The 17,831-nt window shown below is 32.0% G+C and overlaps 1 protein-coding gene across 1 annotated transcript in view; it reads left to right on the plus strand.

Moving 5' to 3' along the window:
• LOC106462854 overlaps nucleotides 1-13,144 on the plus strand; it is a 14,292-nt gene extending 1,148 nt beyond the window's left edge. The window contains exons 2-3 of the mRNA XM_013922817.2: nucleotides 9,752-9,840; nucleotides 13,089-13,144. Coding sequence (XP_013778271.1) covers nucleotides 9,752-9,840; nucleotides 13,089-13,144 — 145 coding nt within the window. The remainder of the gene's footprint in view (nucleotides 1-9,751; nucleotides 9,841-13,088) is intronic.
• Nucleotides 13,145-17,831: the final 4,687 nt, after the last annotated feature.

Raw genomic sequence — 17,831 nt, forward strand, 5'->3', positions numbered from 1 at the left:
TATATATATATATATATATGTATAGATATAGTTATAATACAAAACAAGCCTTAAAGAAAAATGATGCATAACAGGAAGTTACCAGGGCACAATCTATAATGTGGGGTACAAGATGTGTCCTGGTTTTTGAAAGTGAATGTGGAAGTATAACCCAGATAGCTGTGGGGATACACTATCTATTAGTCTTAATCTTTAAATATAAAATATTTACAAATTTCTATTATTGTTAGTCAATCTATAAAAAAGGACATTTTTACTTGTAAATCCTTGAAACCTACTATTAGTTAAAATATAATTATAAAAGTTTCTTTAACTTTGTTGTAGATCAAGTAAATACTTGACCCTGTGAATATAAAATGATAATTTTCATGCATATATCATTACTGGTTAGTTAGAAATTGTAAAAGATAAAACAAGATATTCTAAATTCGGTTGAAAACAATATTAATGAGTACATTTTGAAACTTAATTATATTACATTTTATCCACCTAGAATTTTTAGATGGAAGTTTTATGTATTTAATATAGTAAAATATAAACTTTTTCAAGTTAATTTAAAAAAATATTAAACGGATATAATGATTTTTTCCTAAACTAGAACTCACTTCCTCACACAGTTTAACTCTTTTTCTCATGTGTCTGCCTGAGAGATTTGCATGCTACTTGCCTTGAGGCAGCTTCCACCTAATTTGACATGATTTAATGTGGATTGTGGTGGTGCGTGATGACACCATCATGTGGCAAAAGTCCTCTACCATTAAGAGGGCGACACTCCTCCATGTGCAATTTTCCTGTTTTGTGACTGTGTTTGTCTTGAAATTACTGTGGCACGTCTTTTGTTATTGGTATTTCTGCCACTATTTTCCACATGGCTATCATACTTGAAACACCTTTCTGCCTAATTTGTTGGCCTCTGCTTTTACTGGCTGTTGGATGGCCTTGTCCCTGGCATTTAGCTTTTTCTGGTATCACAAGATGTTTCTTCCTTTGTCCTCTCCACTTTGTTCTCCTTTGTCCTTCTCGACCAAATCCCATGTCTGACTGAGACCTTAATTGGATTTTGCATGATCTTATGTTTTCCCCATATGAGTTTCCCCTTTTTTCTTGCTTGCAGTAACCATCTTTCAGATGCTTCTCCCACTCTCTTCCTCCATAGTTGTATACTCTCCACAGACTGATGTTTCCTTCCTAAGAAAATGACCACTTGGGAGGGTAACCATTCTTCTCTCCTATCTCCCTTTCTTTTGTCTCTTGTATTTTTAACTGTTCAGATTCTGATCAGCTCCCTTGTCCTGTTTGGGCTGTTTAGTGTTCCTTATCATGGATCACTGTCTTAATTTGTTCCTATCTTGGGACTCTTCTCTTTCCAAGAATCTCTTTTCTTCTACTTTTACTGGATGTGTCTGTTGACTCCTCCAGTTGGTATGTTTGTCTCGGGATGTGGATGCTCACAGAGTATCCAACATATCTTTGCATTTGATCCATCACCTTTTTCATTCTTTTGCATTTTCTTTGCCAGCCCTAGGAAAAGTTCTTCAGGCAGGAATTTGGGTGACTCTCTGCACATATCTCCTTCTTTACACCTTCTAGCTGTTTTATCTCCTGATGTTTTCTGGCTTCCACAGGTTGCCATTCTTCAATCACCCAATCATCTTTGAGAATAATATGTACTATTTCTCTCTCAGAGCCCCTTTTAAGTTTATAGAATCATACTAGGTAGCTAGTGTTGTCTCCCAAGGCATACTTACCCAAAATCGGCATCAAGCCACGATAACAGAAAGTACTCATACTATCTACCCTGGCTCTACTAGTGCCTGCTGTAAGATAGTGTTCTTCAAGATTACTTGAGGTATTATTGTGGTGGACATATTTATTTAATTGTCTTATCCAGGCCATATCTGTTCCATGAACCATTATGGAAAAAGGCTTTTAAAAATAGGGTTTCATGGTCATTCATTGCACTGTCTCCAGTAAAATACTTTCTAAATGAAGGTCTATGAGGATCAGGACACTTCTCCAGGTCTCCCCAATGCAAATTTCCTCCCTTCATACAGTGGAATATGGGAGATGCTTGTCATTTAAGAGTTTCTAGCCACAGGGGTGGTGGACTATAGAGATTCCTCACCAGTTGGACTCAGCACAGTATGGTAAGAAGTGGGGCAGTGGTGACACTGTCAGTACAGTGTGGGTCACCCCTCTAGAATATAACTCATACCACTTGTGCCCTTCTCCTGCAGCCTGAGTTTGTTCAGTTGAGTTGTGCACACAATAAACAAAACCACACTGCATAACTAAGGTGCCCTCCTCCAGCAGCTGGAGTGTGTTCCTGTAGAGACTGTTCAGTATAGTCGAGGTGAGAATACACTATATGAAACCATACTACATAACTAAAGTGCTCTCCTCCAGCAGCTGGAGTGTGTTCCTGTAGAGACTGTTCAGTAGAGTCGAGGTGAGAATACACTATATGAAACCATACTACATCACTAAGGTGCCCTCCTCCAGCAGCTGGAGTGTATTCCTGTAGAGAGTGTTCAGTAGAGTCGAGGTGAGAATACACTATATGAAGCCATACTACATAACTAAGGTGCCCTCCTCCAGCAGCTGAGTGTGTTCCTGTAGGGTTTGTCAGTAGAGTCGGGGTTAGCATACTAGTTATGGTCATGTGAAATTAAGTGTGAATTGCCTCAAAGCTAGTGCATGCAAACATCTTGGGTAGACACATGAGGAAGATAACTAAACTGTGTGGAGAGATGAGTATCTATCAGTTAGAAAATAATATCCAACAATTACAAGAAAAATATCTAATTATTCCCATAGATAAAGCTAATTGAAATTCAAATTAATTTGTAAAAATGTTTATGCATAACTTATGATTAATTAAACCAGTATTGTACAACATTCAAATTGGTTAACCAATCTAAAGATACAGAAATTAATAATTTCACTAAAGCTTATAAAAAACTTTATTCCAAATCAAATCCTTTTTTGGACTTACTTTGCCTGTCTGCTATACTTAAGTTGGATAAACCTCCTATAAAATTTAGATTTATTTACAGCTCAATGAAAAAAAAAATTAAACAACCAGCTAATCTATTAAATAAATTACTTAATATTTTATTTCATAGAATTAAAAATATGACTAGCAGTAATGATAAACATGTTTTTGTGGTAGTAAAAAATAATCAACCTATTTTAGAATATTTAAGTAATTGTGGAAAAGTTAAACTGTTCAAACATTTGATTTACCATTTCATTTAAAAAAATTCTGGGAAAGATTTAATTTTAGTTATGAATACATTAATAGAACATGATTGTAATCCTTCTATATTGCCTTAAGAAAGAAATTTTACCTCTTAAAAATATAAAGGATATATTAAGTTTCTGTAGTCATAATAATTATATACTTTTAATAATCAGTAATAATGGGAAATAACTATTCTACTTGTATAGATAATTTATATTTTTCTTTTCATGAAAATAAATTTATTGAAACTTTATAAATTGTTCAATGTATTTTCATAAATATGAACAATATTTGTATTGTTACATTTTTTTCTGTTAAATTTATTTGAATTGCAAACAGTGATACTTACAGTATAAACACTGTTAAAAAAAAATAATTAGAACTTATAATATTGTTGCTGTGGAAATGCACAATTATTGTTATGAAGTAACATCAACCACCCCTTTAATGTTTATACTTATCAGTTATATAATCTGAAATGCAAATGATAAAAATACAAGTGATTGGTCATTAAGTGTAAGCTCATAAGTGAATGTATGTTAAATGAGGTTTTACATTTTTACAGTTGAATATAGAGTGTAGTTCCAAGAACAGCAAAGGGAGCCTGTTAACAATGTTCTGAGTTATCCTCAACCACTTCTCCAGAAGCATCATTAGTGTCTTCTGGAGTAATTTCATGTGTTACCTACTAGAAATCAGAATGATCATATCCAATTTTACACAAAATATCAAGATTGTTAGTTCACAATTGCAACATGATTACAAATTTTAATTTAAGAGATCATTTCTTAAGCCTTATCTTGCTATATCTACCCCTTTTGAAGCTGGGTAGAAATTTTTATATTTTCTATTTTTTTTTTTTTTCCCATTAGTCCGTGCGAACTGTCGAGCCGATGGCAGAGCAAGATCTGCCATTGTTTCTAAAGCTGTTTCTTACGTCAAGGATGCAACCCACTTGACAGCCTTCCCTTATTGAAAGGACGAGCTATTAATTTAGGTTATTAAAAAATCAAATAAACATAAGACCTTTATAGTCTCATGACATCTTTGTCTTTATCACTACTGCTTTCTAATAGAGAAGCTTTTTAAACACAACAGATTCAGTTTACAAAGCTTCATTATCCAAATGTATTTATCAAAGTCATTGTTTTATTTCTTAATGTGAATGTGGCATATATAATGAATATTTCAAACATTAAGTTAAAGTAAAGCTTGCTTTGTTTAATATGAATCAACTTGTATGTCTCCAATCCCAAGAAATTAGGAGCAAGTAAAGAGTCTGAAGGTTATGCATCTTTGCCTTGAAGATTTTGGTGATTTTGCAGTGGTGTGTATGTCCTTAGATACTTACTTCTGCTTGCATGATACATCCATCTCCAACTTGTGTCACATTCCTATATAAAAATGGAGTTAACCTCTATCCAGATTTTCTCTGTGTATAAGCCTGGTTGCAGGATGAAGCATGAGTTATCTGTTAAAATAATGCTATTTTTGCTGGATATGCTCATGGTATCATTGCACCAAGTTATTTTGTGCTGTATTCTAAGTGGAATGTATTTCGTTAGTTACCAGACACACAGGTCATCCTTATAAAGTGGTTGTCTTTCTGTGTTGTGCCATTTACAGGTATGACAACAACAACAACATGTTTGGTTTGGAAGCAGTTTCACATTCTACTAGTAATTCACAACACTACTGTCATTGGCTGTCTTCCATTTGTCCAATGACTTTTCACAATGAGTAAAGCATTCAAATGTCTTCTCTAAAGTCTAGCTATCATTCATTAACAATTGGAACTACTTTAAACTCCGTGATTCACTTTGAAGTGATGAATGAGACAAGATTGTGTGAGATCATTATGTGTGTGTGTGTGTGTATATATATATATATATAGTTAAGTTTGTGTCTGTTTATTAGTACCTTTCAGTCCCTATAATAGTAAGCCTATAAAGATATGGAATCAGCATACTCAGGTTTAATGTTTGTGACATCACATTTTTAGTGTATGTGAAAACTTTGTAATTGTAAACTAATTTTTCCACAGAAGATGGACTGGATTTTTGGTCTGATTTAAGTGAAAATGACATGAGAAAAATATGTGTGTATTTTATAGAGAAGTGTGCTACCATTGTGGTGTCACAATAAAAATCCATCAAATGCTGTCATGTCTACTGACAAACAAGACCAACTTTCCTACAGAATAGACAAGTTGAACCCACAAAATTATGTAAAAATAAATTGGTTTTTATTCATTTTATTTCGGGAAGGGAGAGGGGACATAGGTATGATTAACTGATGCTGATTATGTACCTCAGAGTTAAGTGTTGAGAAAAAAAAAAATCTGATTGCTAATCACAAGCAATAAAACATATGCAACAGAAGCAATAGAGACTCCACAAGAAAGGGAAATACACCTTGACAGCCAATGAAAAAGACAAGCTACTCATCATCAAGCCAAGACTGAGCAAGAGTGGCAATTTTGTTTATCCAGATGCATTTCAATGACTGTTTAGGGGATGGAGTGAACTATACAATAAATCTATTTCTTTAATTTTTTACACTCTTAAGCCATTTATCTCGCAGAAAATGTGACCATTTGACATGTATTATTACATGAAAAGCAAAATTTTGCTCCTTTCTGTTTGAAAATAGCTAAACATTGATCATCTGTTCAGGTAATACCTGGGCAATGCCAAGTAAGGATGGCTAGTATATAATTTAGGCTGAAGGACAGTAATTTGCATTCTAGATCAATTGACTAATTAACAGATGGATGATTGTCTTAGCAAAAATTGGGGGGGGGGGGGTTATAGTCATTGTTTTATAAGAACAACATTTGCCTTTTCATAACTATAATATTACAAATTCTAAATGTCCATGGGCTTTGAGCAGCATTTTATTTTTATCTCATTTCTTTTCTAACTTAGGTAACATATATTGCAATATTTGTTAGTTTACACCTGCCTTTTATTAGATATATTTAGTGTATAGTGCACTGAGTTAAAGTTGAACATGGTGTTATGGTTTTATTGTTATATTTTTTAAGTTCTTAGTAAAATTGTTATTTTATTTGTTCTACTTTTGTTTGGTATGGATAGGTGTGTTTCAGGCATATTTAACTTATTCTAAGGTTATGTGTTTGTTTAAAGAATTTGTCAAATAAATGTTCAGGTAATGGTTCACTTTTTTTTTACTTGATATATTGTAAAGTTTCTAATGATGATTTAGTACTCCTACAAGCTATTCAAAAATGTCAATCATTTATAAGTTGAACATAATATATTTATAATTCTAAAAACTTTTGAGTGAAAGCAAAAAAGAATAATAACATGTCAGCCACATTAACTTAAAGTTCAGTAATAAATATAGTAAACATCTGAATATCTTGTCTCCAAATGTTCAGTTGTTATTTATACAAACTTCATATTACACACAGTTATTGTACAATAAGGCAGTAATTTATGCATTACATGCATATACAATTTACAAATTAATATTTTAAGTCAGAAAAATGGAATTTGTAATTACCTCTTCCATATACCATTTTTTTTGTGGTCACTCTTCATATTTTACTTTCTTTCTGTTCTGTTCCTCATCTGTTTGTCCCATTCACTTCTTTTTTGAGTTCATATAAATGCTGAGCCAGTTTTCCCCTTAAAATTATTTTCACCAGTTGGTAGTTGTGATAGACTGGCTGATTTGTCAACTTGTAAGAACACTGTTGATCATTATTATCTTTGAAAGTGACCACATCCACAATGGGGCAGTCCTCAGATGAAATGATTAACACTCCTCATATGTCCATTTAGTTGCTATGAGATGAAGCTGAATGAATTTTGCATCCAAATCTCATTTTCATTGAGGACATCAGTAAAGATCTTCCTAGGACAGCAACCAGAACTTCCTCTTATATGGAGGAGGACTGTAGGTTAAATGTTTAAAAAATTAAATTGGCAAAGCATAGAGTATAGTAAGATTTATTTAAAGTAGAGAAATGGTGTGGTGGAGAAGTTGGCACTTGAAAACAGTTGTAGATACTTGTTTAAGAAATTTAAAAATATTTTTGTTCTCATGCAACTGAAATGAGAATGTGCTAAAAATGTGCATCACTTGTGAATAACTATGCTGTATGGTCAAATACTCATAACACTGGAGTTTAGTACTTTAAGATTAAAAGTGTGTTTTATTGAAACTGAACTTCAACCTTTGGTTTACAAGGCTTGTATCTAATTCTATATAATGAGTTTTGTATGTGGAGAAAGGCTGAGTTCTGGTAGTTAAATGTGTGAGTAAAATGTTGATAATATAATACAAGAGTATTGTTAGTATACCTACAAGGGCAACTAGTATCCAAAGCTTTGTTATAGCCTTTATCACTGAGACTCGTTTTGAATGAAAATCCAAGTTTGAATAAATTCAAGTCTGCAACTTGTTTGCTGAAGTTACCACCTTTAGGTATTCCTTATATATATTGATGGCCATGCTAGCTGAATTGCACAAATATGTTGTCAGGTTAAAAATTCATAGTTTATAAAAATTTGTTTATTTTGAAAGCGTGATATTCTTTATGAGTGACATTGTCATCAAAACATCTGTGTTTACTAATACAAAACATTAATTTTTTATAATTCTTGTAACATGTTTAAATTGCTAATGATGAATTTTTCAATTTTATCAGTAGGAAGACAGATTATAAAAAAACATCAAATGTTTCTTTTCTTTCTTTAATTTTCTCGTGGATGAATTTATGCCAATTCATTCTTGGTTAGTATTATAGTATTTGTTTAAATACTTAATTTGTTTTGCACATTTATCAACTAAAATTCAAAATCCTTAGTCATAACTTTTTTAGCACTGGTGGAAATGACCTGTTAATTGACCAGATTGCCATCCACATATCATTAATGTAGCTCAGATTTGAATATGTATGTTTATATTTTTCTGTAAACAACCTTTCATCAGTTTTAATATGTACAAGTTATAGTACATGTAGGGTGCGTTAACATGACTAGGACAGTCTTATAATGTAATGTGTTTATTAGGACAGTTTTATAGTTTGTTCACTTGGACAATCATATAATATAGTATGTTCTATAGGATAGTCATATAGTATTGTGTGTTCTTTAGGACAGTCTTGTAGTATAGTGTATTTACTAGGACAGTCATATAATATAGTATGTTCTCTATGACAGTCTTATAGTATAGTGTGTTCACTAGGACATTCATATGGTGTAAAGTGTACAGTTTGTAGCATAGAGTGCTCACTTGGTCAGTCTGTAGTGCAGAGTGTTCACTTGGAATGTCTGTACTGTAGAGTGTTCAGTAAGATGGTCTGTATTGTAGTGTTTTCAGTAAGATGGTCTGTATTGTAGTGTTTTCAGTAAGGAGGTCTGTATTATGACAGCCTGTAGCTTAGTTTGTAAACTAGTATCACCTGTTGCACAAGACATTCAGTAAAGCAGACTGTTTGCTTTATAGCTTTGAGCCAGCAGATATATTTACCATGAGTCACACAAAGGTTTATTTTAGGTGGCTTGCTGGGATAGAAGTATCCGTGTGTATACCATTTGGTGAAGGAAATAAAGGATTTAAAAGTATTTTGTGACTTATTAACAAATTAATATTCATTGTAATTTATGGAATATAATTTTTACTTTTATCATTCTATTTAGTGTAATGCAGGTGTTTGCAAACTTTCTCAGCACAAGGGCCCAGAGAGCATTCCACATCCTGACAGAAAACACACTCCACCTAATGAATCTGTAGATACCTAGAACCTTAATACTTTCTTGCACTTGGTGAAATGAATGAATAAGACCATAAATACTTTACTTGCATGTACATGTTCAGGTTATGTCATCTCTGTGTAAGATAGATGACTGCTCCATATTGTTTAATATTTGTAAAATGGTGTATGTAATGATTTATTGGAAATATGTTTTTTTAGGACTACGAAGAAATAGTGTTTAATTCTTTGGATAAAACTAAGCTGAATTATTTCTGGCATCTTCATGTCCAGAAACGTTCTGTAGTAAGAAATTTCAATATTTCTAAATAAAAATACTCAGTGTAGCTTTGTAGCACTGTTTTAGCTTTGTTTATGTTAGTTTCTGCTGGTAAGCTTCAGTTGTTAGTCACCTGTACTGTGATTCACACTTAAAATACAGAAAGTTTAATCAATGTTTTTATACAATTCAACAATAGAAACTTAAACATGCATTTAATGTTTCCCTAATTCATAAGATGAAACTTTTTCTCACTTTTTTCTGATAAACTTACTTTGTTTTGTAAATTACAAACACAGTTTTAAAATCATGAAAACATTTACAGCTGGGTGATGACACATCAAGTTTTCTCCTAAAAGAGCTCTTTGCCATGTTTAAGATTGTATGTATAAAATCCTGGTATCTTGGAATCATTATATTTTACAATTATATAGTATTTGTAATACTTTTGTTTCATTATAAGATTGTTAGTAATACTAATTTCTGTAATACTTTTTTTAAGGTTAGCTGAAGCCAAAAAGGAAGAAGGGAATGCTCTTTACAAGAAAGAGAAGTACAGGGAAGCAATTCCTTTCTACAGTGAAGCTATTGGTAAGAGACAAGTTTTATATTGTTATATAGCAGGCTTTCCACTGGATTTTTATGATACACAGATGTACTGGAAAAAAATCAAAGCAGTAATGATAATTTGGAGTTTAATAAACACAGATAAAATGTTAAGAGGTTATTGCTAAAGCTTTTTTCCTTGAGAACTGATACTGTTGGCTTAGATGTCCATAAAGAGGTGATGCTGGTTTGCATATTCCTGAACAGAGTTAATTTTCTGCCTTTTTATTCCAAAACAGTTATAGTTCAGGCTACATAACTAGATAAGGACATATTATAGGTGTTGAATTGAATAATAAGTTTATACAGAGAAAGTGTTTGTTTGAAAGCTACATTCTCATGCTTTCTTTTTTTATTGCTAAATACCACAATACTTAATAGTCAGTAGCACCATCAAGAAACAATTTGCTCTCTCAATTAATGTTTTGTGTTTGAGTGTTGCATTAGATTAACCTAATCATTGTTCAACATTCAACCCTTTTGGTGCATAGTTTGGATATATCTGAATAACAATTTGCACCCACTGACTGCAGAATTTGTATTTACCCCACGGCTACCAAAACAAGTTCCCTCCACTGTGACATGCAGGAATATCCTCCTGTACTTGAAGCCATTGCTAAACCTGCATGCATGCTGACATCTGTGTTCTACACCATGAAACCTGGATGTTTATATGCCTCATTCCAAAATTGCCAACTTTTCAGGAACACATACAGAATCTATATAAAAACAGCTTCCGTATGTCTTGGATATTGTTATCTAAATAATTTGTAATATATTTTGTAATGATATTGGCCTCTTACTGACATAGTTTTCCTTGTATTTATGCAATCTACTAGAGAACACTTTTCTTCTAAGTTTCCTCAATTGTTTATTTAAATCATTATTTTTCATGATCCAATACAGTTTTCAATGAATATTACTGTCAAACATAGAAAATACAGCATTTTTCAATATTGAAAAAGTAATACAAAGGGTCAAATTCATACTTTTATTTTTTGGTGGATAATTTACACTTTTTGGGAATAAGCCTGAAAATTAATTGTGCAGTGAAAGGGTTAAACAAAATACTAACTCATTACACATGATTTCTAAAAAATAATTGATAAACATTTATATTAAAATAATGCACAATATTACCTGAAACTTGTGATAAGTAAAATGACCTGCTACTCTATAACAGTATCATAATACCGTTGAAATACCAGTATATGTGTGTTATCATATAACAATATCACAACCATCGAAATAGTGGTGTTGATATGTGTGCCATTATTTAATGGTATCACAACACTATTGAAATACCAGTGCCAACATGTGTCCATTTAAAGTTTATAAATTGTTGGTTTATAATGGGAAGTGACTAGTATAAACATCATGGTATCTTTTACAAGATAGCAACAGTCATAAATAAATCTGTACTTTCAAGTTTATAATGGGAAGTGACTAGTATAAACAGCATGGTTTCTTTTACAAGATAGTAACAGTCATAAATAAATCTGTACTTTCAAGTATTATTTTTGTAGTTATGTTAAGTAGAATTTTTGGCTTAGCAGTGTATATTCTTTAGACTCTGGTTTCAGCAACTTGGTATAACAAGAATTTGTAACTTTACAAACTATTATAAAATGAGTTGATATTTCAGTTTTGGAAAATAATAAATCTTGAATTTCTGTAAATGAATGAAAGAAGCTACTTCATTAGCAAGCATATAAAATAATCACTTTAATTAACATGTATGAAGATAAAACAGTATACATGGAACATAATTTAAAAATATGAAAGATTTTGATGACAGAAGAATCCCATCATTGTCATTATGTTCGTCTAAAATTTGACCTGACTTTCTAAACTTGTTCGTTAATTTTTCTTCTAGAAAATGTGTGTTTGTAATGGGAAAGTGATAGATGTATGTGACAATATATCGAAATGAGCTAAAGAACTGTTGGTAAGGCTCTTGGGAACTGAAAGTAAATGAAGGAAGTGTACATGTCTACTTAATATCAAAATTTAATTTTCTCAAGCAACTCTTGTAATATATTGGTAACCAGATTTAACAGTGTAAATAGTAGAAGTAACAAAATGTAAGATAAAGAAAAGAAATTAGATTTTAGTGTATTTGAAATTGCCCTTTTCTAAATATATCTTAACTTTAATCATGCATTTCATTCCACCACTTCTTGTATTAACGGTTTTACATATATTTTGCTTGTCTCTGCATAAACTTGGTGTCAGACACATTATTCCTTGTAAGATAAGTATATTTGACTTACCTAAATAAAAGTAAAGACATTCAGCTTGCTGACTGTTTTATACATGTGATATGTACCAGTTACATTTTGAAATAGTTTCTCTTTTCCTAATATAGAAATCTCAATGCCAATTTCAGTTTGAACTACACCTTATTAAGTATCATTCTTTAAATGAGAGTACTAAAGAACCAGAGCTGTACAAGTTTCATAGTTGATGAAGCTAGACAAATGTTTCTTAAACACTTGTGCTTTTGAACACCAGCCTGGCTGATTTCCAAGTTTACAATTCTATTGAAGGTGCTGTATATAGTGACAGGCTGTTTGCCAGTGACTGTTCTTCACTGTAGTAATGTTAGAGAGAGAGATGTGTCAGTCAGTTTGTAATTGAAAACTATTTTTGTAGCTCGTATTCAAGTTTGTAATTATGTTGTAAAATGCTTACAATTCTTTTATGACTTCTTTTATTCTATTTAAAGTAGTGAATTTAACTTTTCAGGAATTTTTTTTCTATTGTCGATTTATCTGGTACTAACTTCAAATAGTTCTTTCAGCAGTTATTTTAGGTAGCTATGTTTAAAGTGTTTGTGTGTACGTTACATAATAACATCAGAGTTTGAAATTGCATTGTTAAAAGCAAAGGGGTGAACAGTTGAGATAATAACAGCAAATCCAGTTGGATCTTAATAGCTAAAGTAAACCATGTGTAAAATCTAGACAACTTCTTTTCAGTGAAGTTCTACATAATAAGGTTAAGAATTACACTAATTTAGGTTTAAATATTGTATGAGTAATAGGGTATATTGGATGAATAACAGGGCATATTCCAAGTTAAAATATTTTATTAGTCTGTATTTTCTAAGAAATTTGGAAGATAGAAAAAAAAGTGTAATAAAAAAATAAAATCAGTTTTTGTCTTGACATGTTGCCAAATGCTACAGTTTTCAATATGAATGTTTTCTTTAAGTTTTTTTTTTACTGCAGCTAGAGACATGGTGTGTAAAACATTCAAAACAAGAGTGGTTGAGACTTTTAAATAAAGTATTTAATGGGGTTTGCTGATTATCTGATTATTAAAAGGGTAAATTTAGCTTCCTGACTCTTTAATTTATAGAAGAATTTTATTCTATTTGCCTTCTGATGTAAATGAGAAAACATAATGAATTTGTCTATTGTTTTACATGATATTAATTGGTGCTTATGGGTAATTGATTGTGTCGATAAATGGGTTGGTACAAGATAAATTAGGTTTTGAGGGTTAAAACATGTAAACAACAACAGAGACAAGAAAAGGGCTATAGCCTTTCATTAATCCTTGCACAAAATCAGAAGCACAGTGTGTCACTTTATATTGGTTTGATTGCTTCTGTGCTAGAACCTTTGCTTTGCTTTAATTTTACTCGCACAAAGCCAGAAGCACAGTGTGTCACTTTATATTGGTTTGATTGCTTCTGTGCTAGAACCTTTGCTTTGCTTTAATTTTACTCGCACAAAGCCAGAAGCACAGTGTGTCACTTTATTATTGGTTTGATTGTTTCTGTTTCTATCTCATGGCTGTATTTTGCACACTCTGTAACTATGTAATTGCTGATGTAGCAAATGGATTCCTTACTCTATTCTGATGACAACTACTGTTTACATCAGAATGACAAGGCTTTGCTGCAGCATAGTTGAGAAGGGTAATATTCTTCACTGATTTTTGTCACAGATGATCAATATTATCATTCTGTGGCCTGTCACAACACCCACAACCATGAAATAGTTCTTATTTAGGACTCCTGTCTGCATATGTCAGTGTCTAGTAGCCAACATCCAGCAGGATTTTTTGAAGTTCAGTAGACATTTTGTTATCTATAGTCCACTGGCAGAGGCTTTTTCTGGCTGCTTTCAGACCTTCCACCACTTCCATTAGCATGTGTGAATTTTTTTATTAATTAATCTTTTTTATTGCTGTAAACCATTCTTAAGTTGTTTTTTTAAATTATATGAATCAGGGTATGCCACTGGCTCAAAGGTCTGACTGTGAGTGTTTGACATATAAATGTTGGGGACCACTAACATAATGTATGAAATATAAATTGTCATATTCTATATTGTGGGTAGTACATGTGATCTTTTATGTGAGTGTAATTATGCATTGTTGTGTTCCTGTGAGCACTTCTTTATGGTAATGAACTACTGAGCATGCTCATACCTTAGCAAAACAGCATGCATTTTGAAAAGTAATGTACAACATATTGTTAGTTTTTGCATATTTGAAATAAAATGTATTTAAAGAATACTTGGGGATAATATATATATATTTGTATTACTGAAAATGATAAGAGGTTACTGTGTTATGAAACCAAGGTACCCTGAACATTGGTAAAATCAAAGCTGATTTCTGGTGTGTATGTTTGTATTTCAAAGTTCACATCTTTGAGGGAGTAATGCGGGAGTTTAGTAAAGAAGTCTGGCACGAAGCCCATTTGAAAAGAATGTGTTTGTTCTGTTTTAGAACACAAAACCTTAACATTAGATAGTTGCCATTATTTCCATTTCCAGTGTTCATTCAGTAGATGGGTGTGAGTCATGAGCAGTATTTTAGGCCATGAGTCATTGTCTGTGTGATTTCTCTCAGATTTAAGTACTACACTTGAGTGTTTGTAAAAGTTAAGAGGAAAACACTCAGTGTTATAACTCTATCAGCTATAAGCTTCAAACCCTTATGTCAATGTTAAACATTTGCATTTTGTTGGCTTATCCCATCATATGTTGTAATATCACAGTGGTAGGGTAAAGATTAGTATATGATGTACGTGTAGGTTAAATACTGATTTGTGTAATTTTGTTGATGGATTTTTCAGAAAACACTTCGATATGTAACAAGAATTCAGACGTATACCATAATATCATCAAGATGTATAATATTGACATTTCTATAAATGTATCTGTTGTATATACAGATATACTTGTATGCTCTGTGATGAAATAATGTGACAGACTGACTTGCTGGCTGTTGTGCATGTACTGGTGTTGGGAATTGACTTGCTGGCTGTTGTGCATGTTCTGGTGTTGGGAATTGTCTTGCTGGCTGTTGTGCATGTACTGGTGTTGGGAATTGACTTGCTGGCTGTTGTGCATGTACTGGTGTTGGGAATTGTCTTGCTGGTTGTTGTGCATGTGCTGGTGTTGGGAATCTTTTGATACTCAAAGGTTGCCATTATGATGAAGTATTGTGACACATTGACTTGATAGTTACTGTGTGTTAGTGTTCGTAATAGAGCTTGGAAATTTAATTGGTATAATTGATAAATTGAAATTACAATTAAATTGATTAATATTGGGAAAATCAACTAATAAAAATTAATTGTTCTGACTATTACTGTTCTAGACTCTTTTCCACTATCCAACTATTTAAAATAGTTCCAATCTGAGTTTTCATTATTATTTTTGATTAACTCAAGGTTATGCATTTTAACCAGTTAGTGCTACAACTTATGAAAATAATCAACTAATCAAGATTGTTATTCAAGTCTTGGGAGAATAATTGATTAATGAGCCTGATTGATAATTAACTAGCAAATTCTATTAATTGCTGAGCTCTGATATGTAGTTATGAACTATACAATTTGAACTGTTTGTAACTTGGTCAGACAGAAAAATGTAAAATGTTAATTTACATGTATGCTATCCATGGCTCTAGTGGGAGAGAAGATATGCTTAATATTGTAATTAGATAACCATCTGTAGTTATGTATAATGCTATACACAAAGACTAGTTAAGTTTGTGGAGAAAGCATTAAGTGTTCATAACTGGCAATGTCTGGAAGATTCTTTGCATAAAAATGCAAGAATTCTTATCAGTCAATGTAACATAAAAACTTAATTTTGTGTGTAGGTGTATATAGATAACCAAGTTTAAAATGTCTGGTGTACACTCATTTGTTTTATTCATTTCTTGTGGATCTAGTTGTTTGTATTTTAACTTGAAATTACCTTGAAGAATATTAATTTAAAATCTCTGTTTACAAATGTGAAAGTTTTGAAATGAAGATGCATTCAATTAATATGTATTATTGCACTTATTTGATATGTAATTTTGTTGAATTTATAAAATTATGAAGCATATATAGCCATTTTTAGAAATATAAAAGTAAAAAAGCCACTTCACAGAAATATTGACTAGAACAAAGTGTATAGTCTTTGTGAGTGGTGAATAGTTCTATTGTCTCAGTTAGTAATGGTGTATGGTCTTTGTGAGTGGGGAATAGTTCTATTGTCTCAGTTAGTAATGGTGTATGGTCTTTGTGAGTGGGGAATAGTTCTATTGTCTCCGTTAGTAATGGTCTATGGTATTTATGAGTGGGGAATAGTTCTATTGTCTCCGTTAGTAATGGTGTATGGTATTTATGAGTGGTGAATAGTTCTATTGTCTCAGTTAGTAATGGTGTATGGTCTTTGTGAGTGGTGAATAGTTCTATTGTCTCAGTTAGTAATGGTGTATGGTCTTTGTGAGTGGTGAATAGTTCTATTGTCTCAGTTAGTAATGAGAGAACTGCAAATGACTAAGTTTTAAACACATTAGAAAAAATAAGGTCCTATTGGAAAGTTATTTAAAAATATTGTGACAAGTTCATTGCAGGGCATAATAACTGTTATTTTGTTAAAGGTAGTTCCTTTAAAAACATTGTAAAGGGGATTAGCTGAGGATCGTATTTCAAGAAGTGGAAATACAGAAACAAGTATATATATATTAATCTAAACCCAACAAACTTCATGGAATGTCTAATCTAGACATTAAAATCTAGAAAAGTTGAGTAAAATACATGCATCGTATAAAGGTAACATTGCTACCAAATTACAGTTTGTTACTTGATTATGAATTATTTTTGAGCATGCCCAACTAAACCTTAACAAACAAGGAGTTTGATAGGGTGAACTGTATTCAGTTGGATAGGATTGATATGTTCTAAGGACTTAAATTGTATTACTTATTATATATTGATCTAAACTGTAAAGGTTAAACCAACTGGACATATTAATTTTATACAGTGATAGAATATGACCTTTGATCTGTACCGCTGCTTCAGTATAGTAATGTAAGAATATGACCTTTGTTCTATACCACTGTTGCAGTAGAATAATGTAAAAATATGACTTTTGGGCTGTACCTCTGCTTCAGTATAATAATGTAAGAATATGACTTTTGGAGTGTACAATCACTTTAGTATAATAATGATGATGTAAAAATATGAATTTGGGCTGTACCTCCATTTTGGTATAGTAATGTATGAAAATGACCTTTGGTCTATACCACTGTTTTAGTAATAATGTAAAAATATGACTTTTGGGCTATACCTCTGCTTCAGTATAATAATGTAAGAATGTGACATTTGGTCTGTATCACTGTTGCAGTTTATTAATGTAAAAATATGACTTTTGAGCTGTATGTCCACTTCAGTATAATAATAAAGTATGGATATAACCTTTGGACTGTATGTCCACTTCAATATAAAAATGTAACAGTATGTTCTTTGGGCATTACATTGACTTCAGTATAATAATAATGGAAGAACATGTCCTTACATGTAGTAATGTAAGAATATAACCTTCGAACTGTACTTCTGCTTCAGTATAGTAATGGAAGAACATGTCCTTTGAACTGTACCCCTGCTTCAGTATAGTAATGTAAGAATATAACCTTCGAACTGTACTTTTGCTTCAGTACAGTAATGGAAGAACCTG

The sequence above is a fragment of the Limulus polyphemus genome, unplaced genomic scaffold (genome assembly GCF_000517525.1).
Source record: "Limulus polyphemus unplaced genomic scaffold, Limulus_polyphemus-2.1.2 Scaffold1268, whole genome shotgun sequence".
NCBI classification, from domain to species: Eukaryota; Metazoa; Arthropoda; class Merostomata; order Xiphosura; family Limulidae; genus Limulus; species Limulus polyphemus.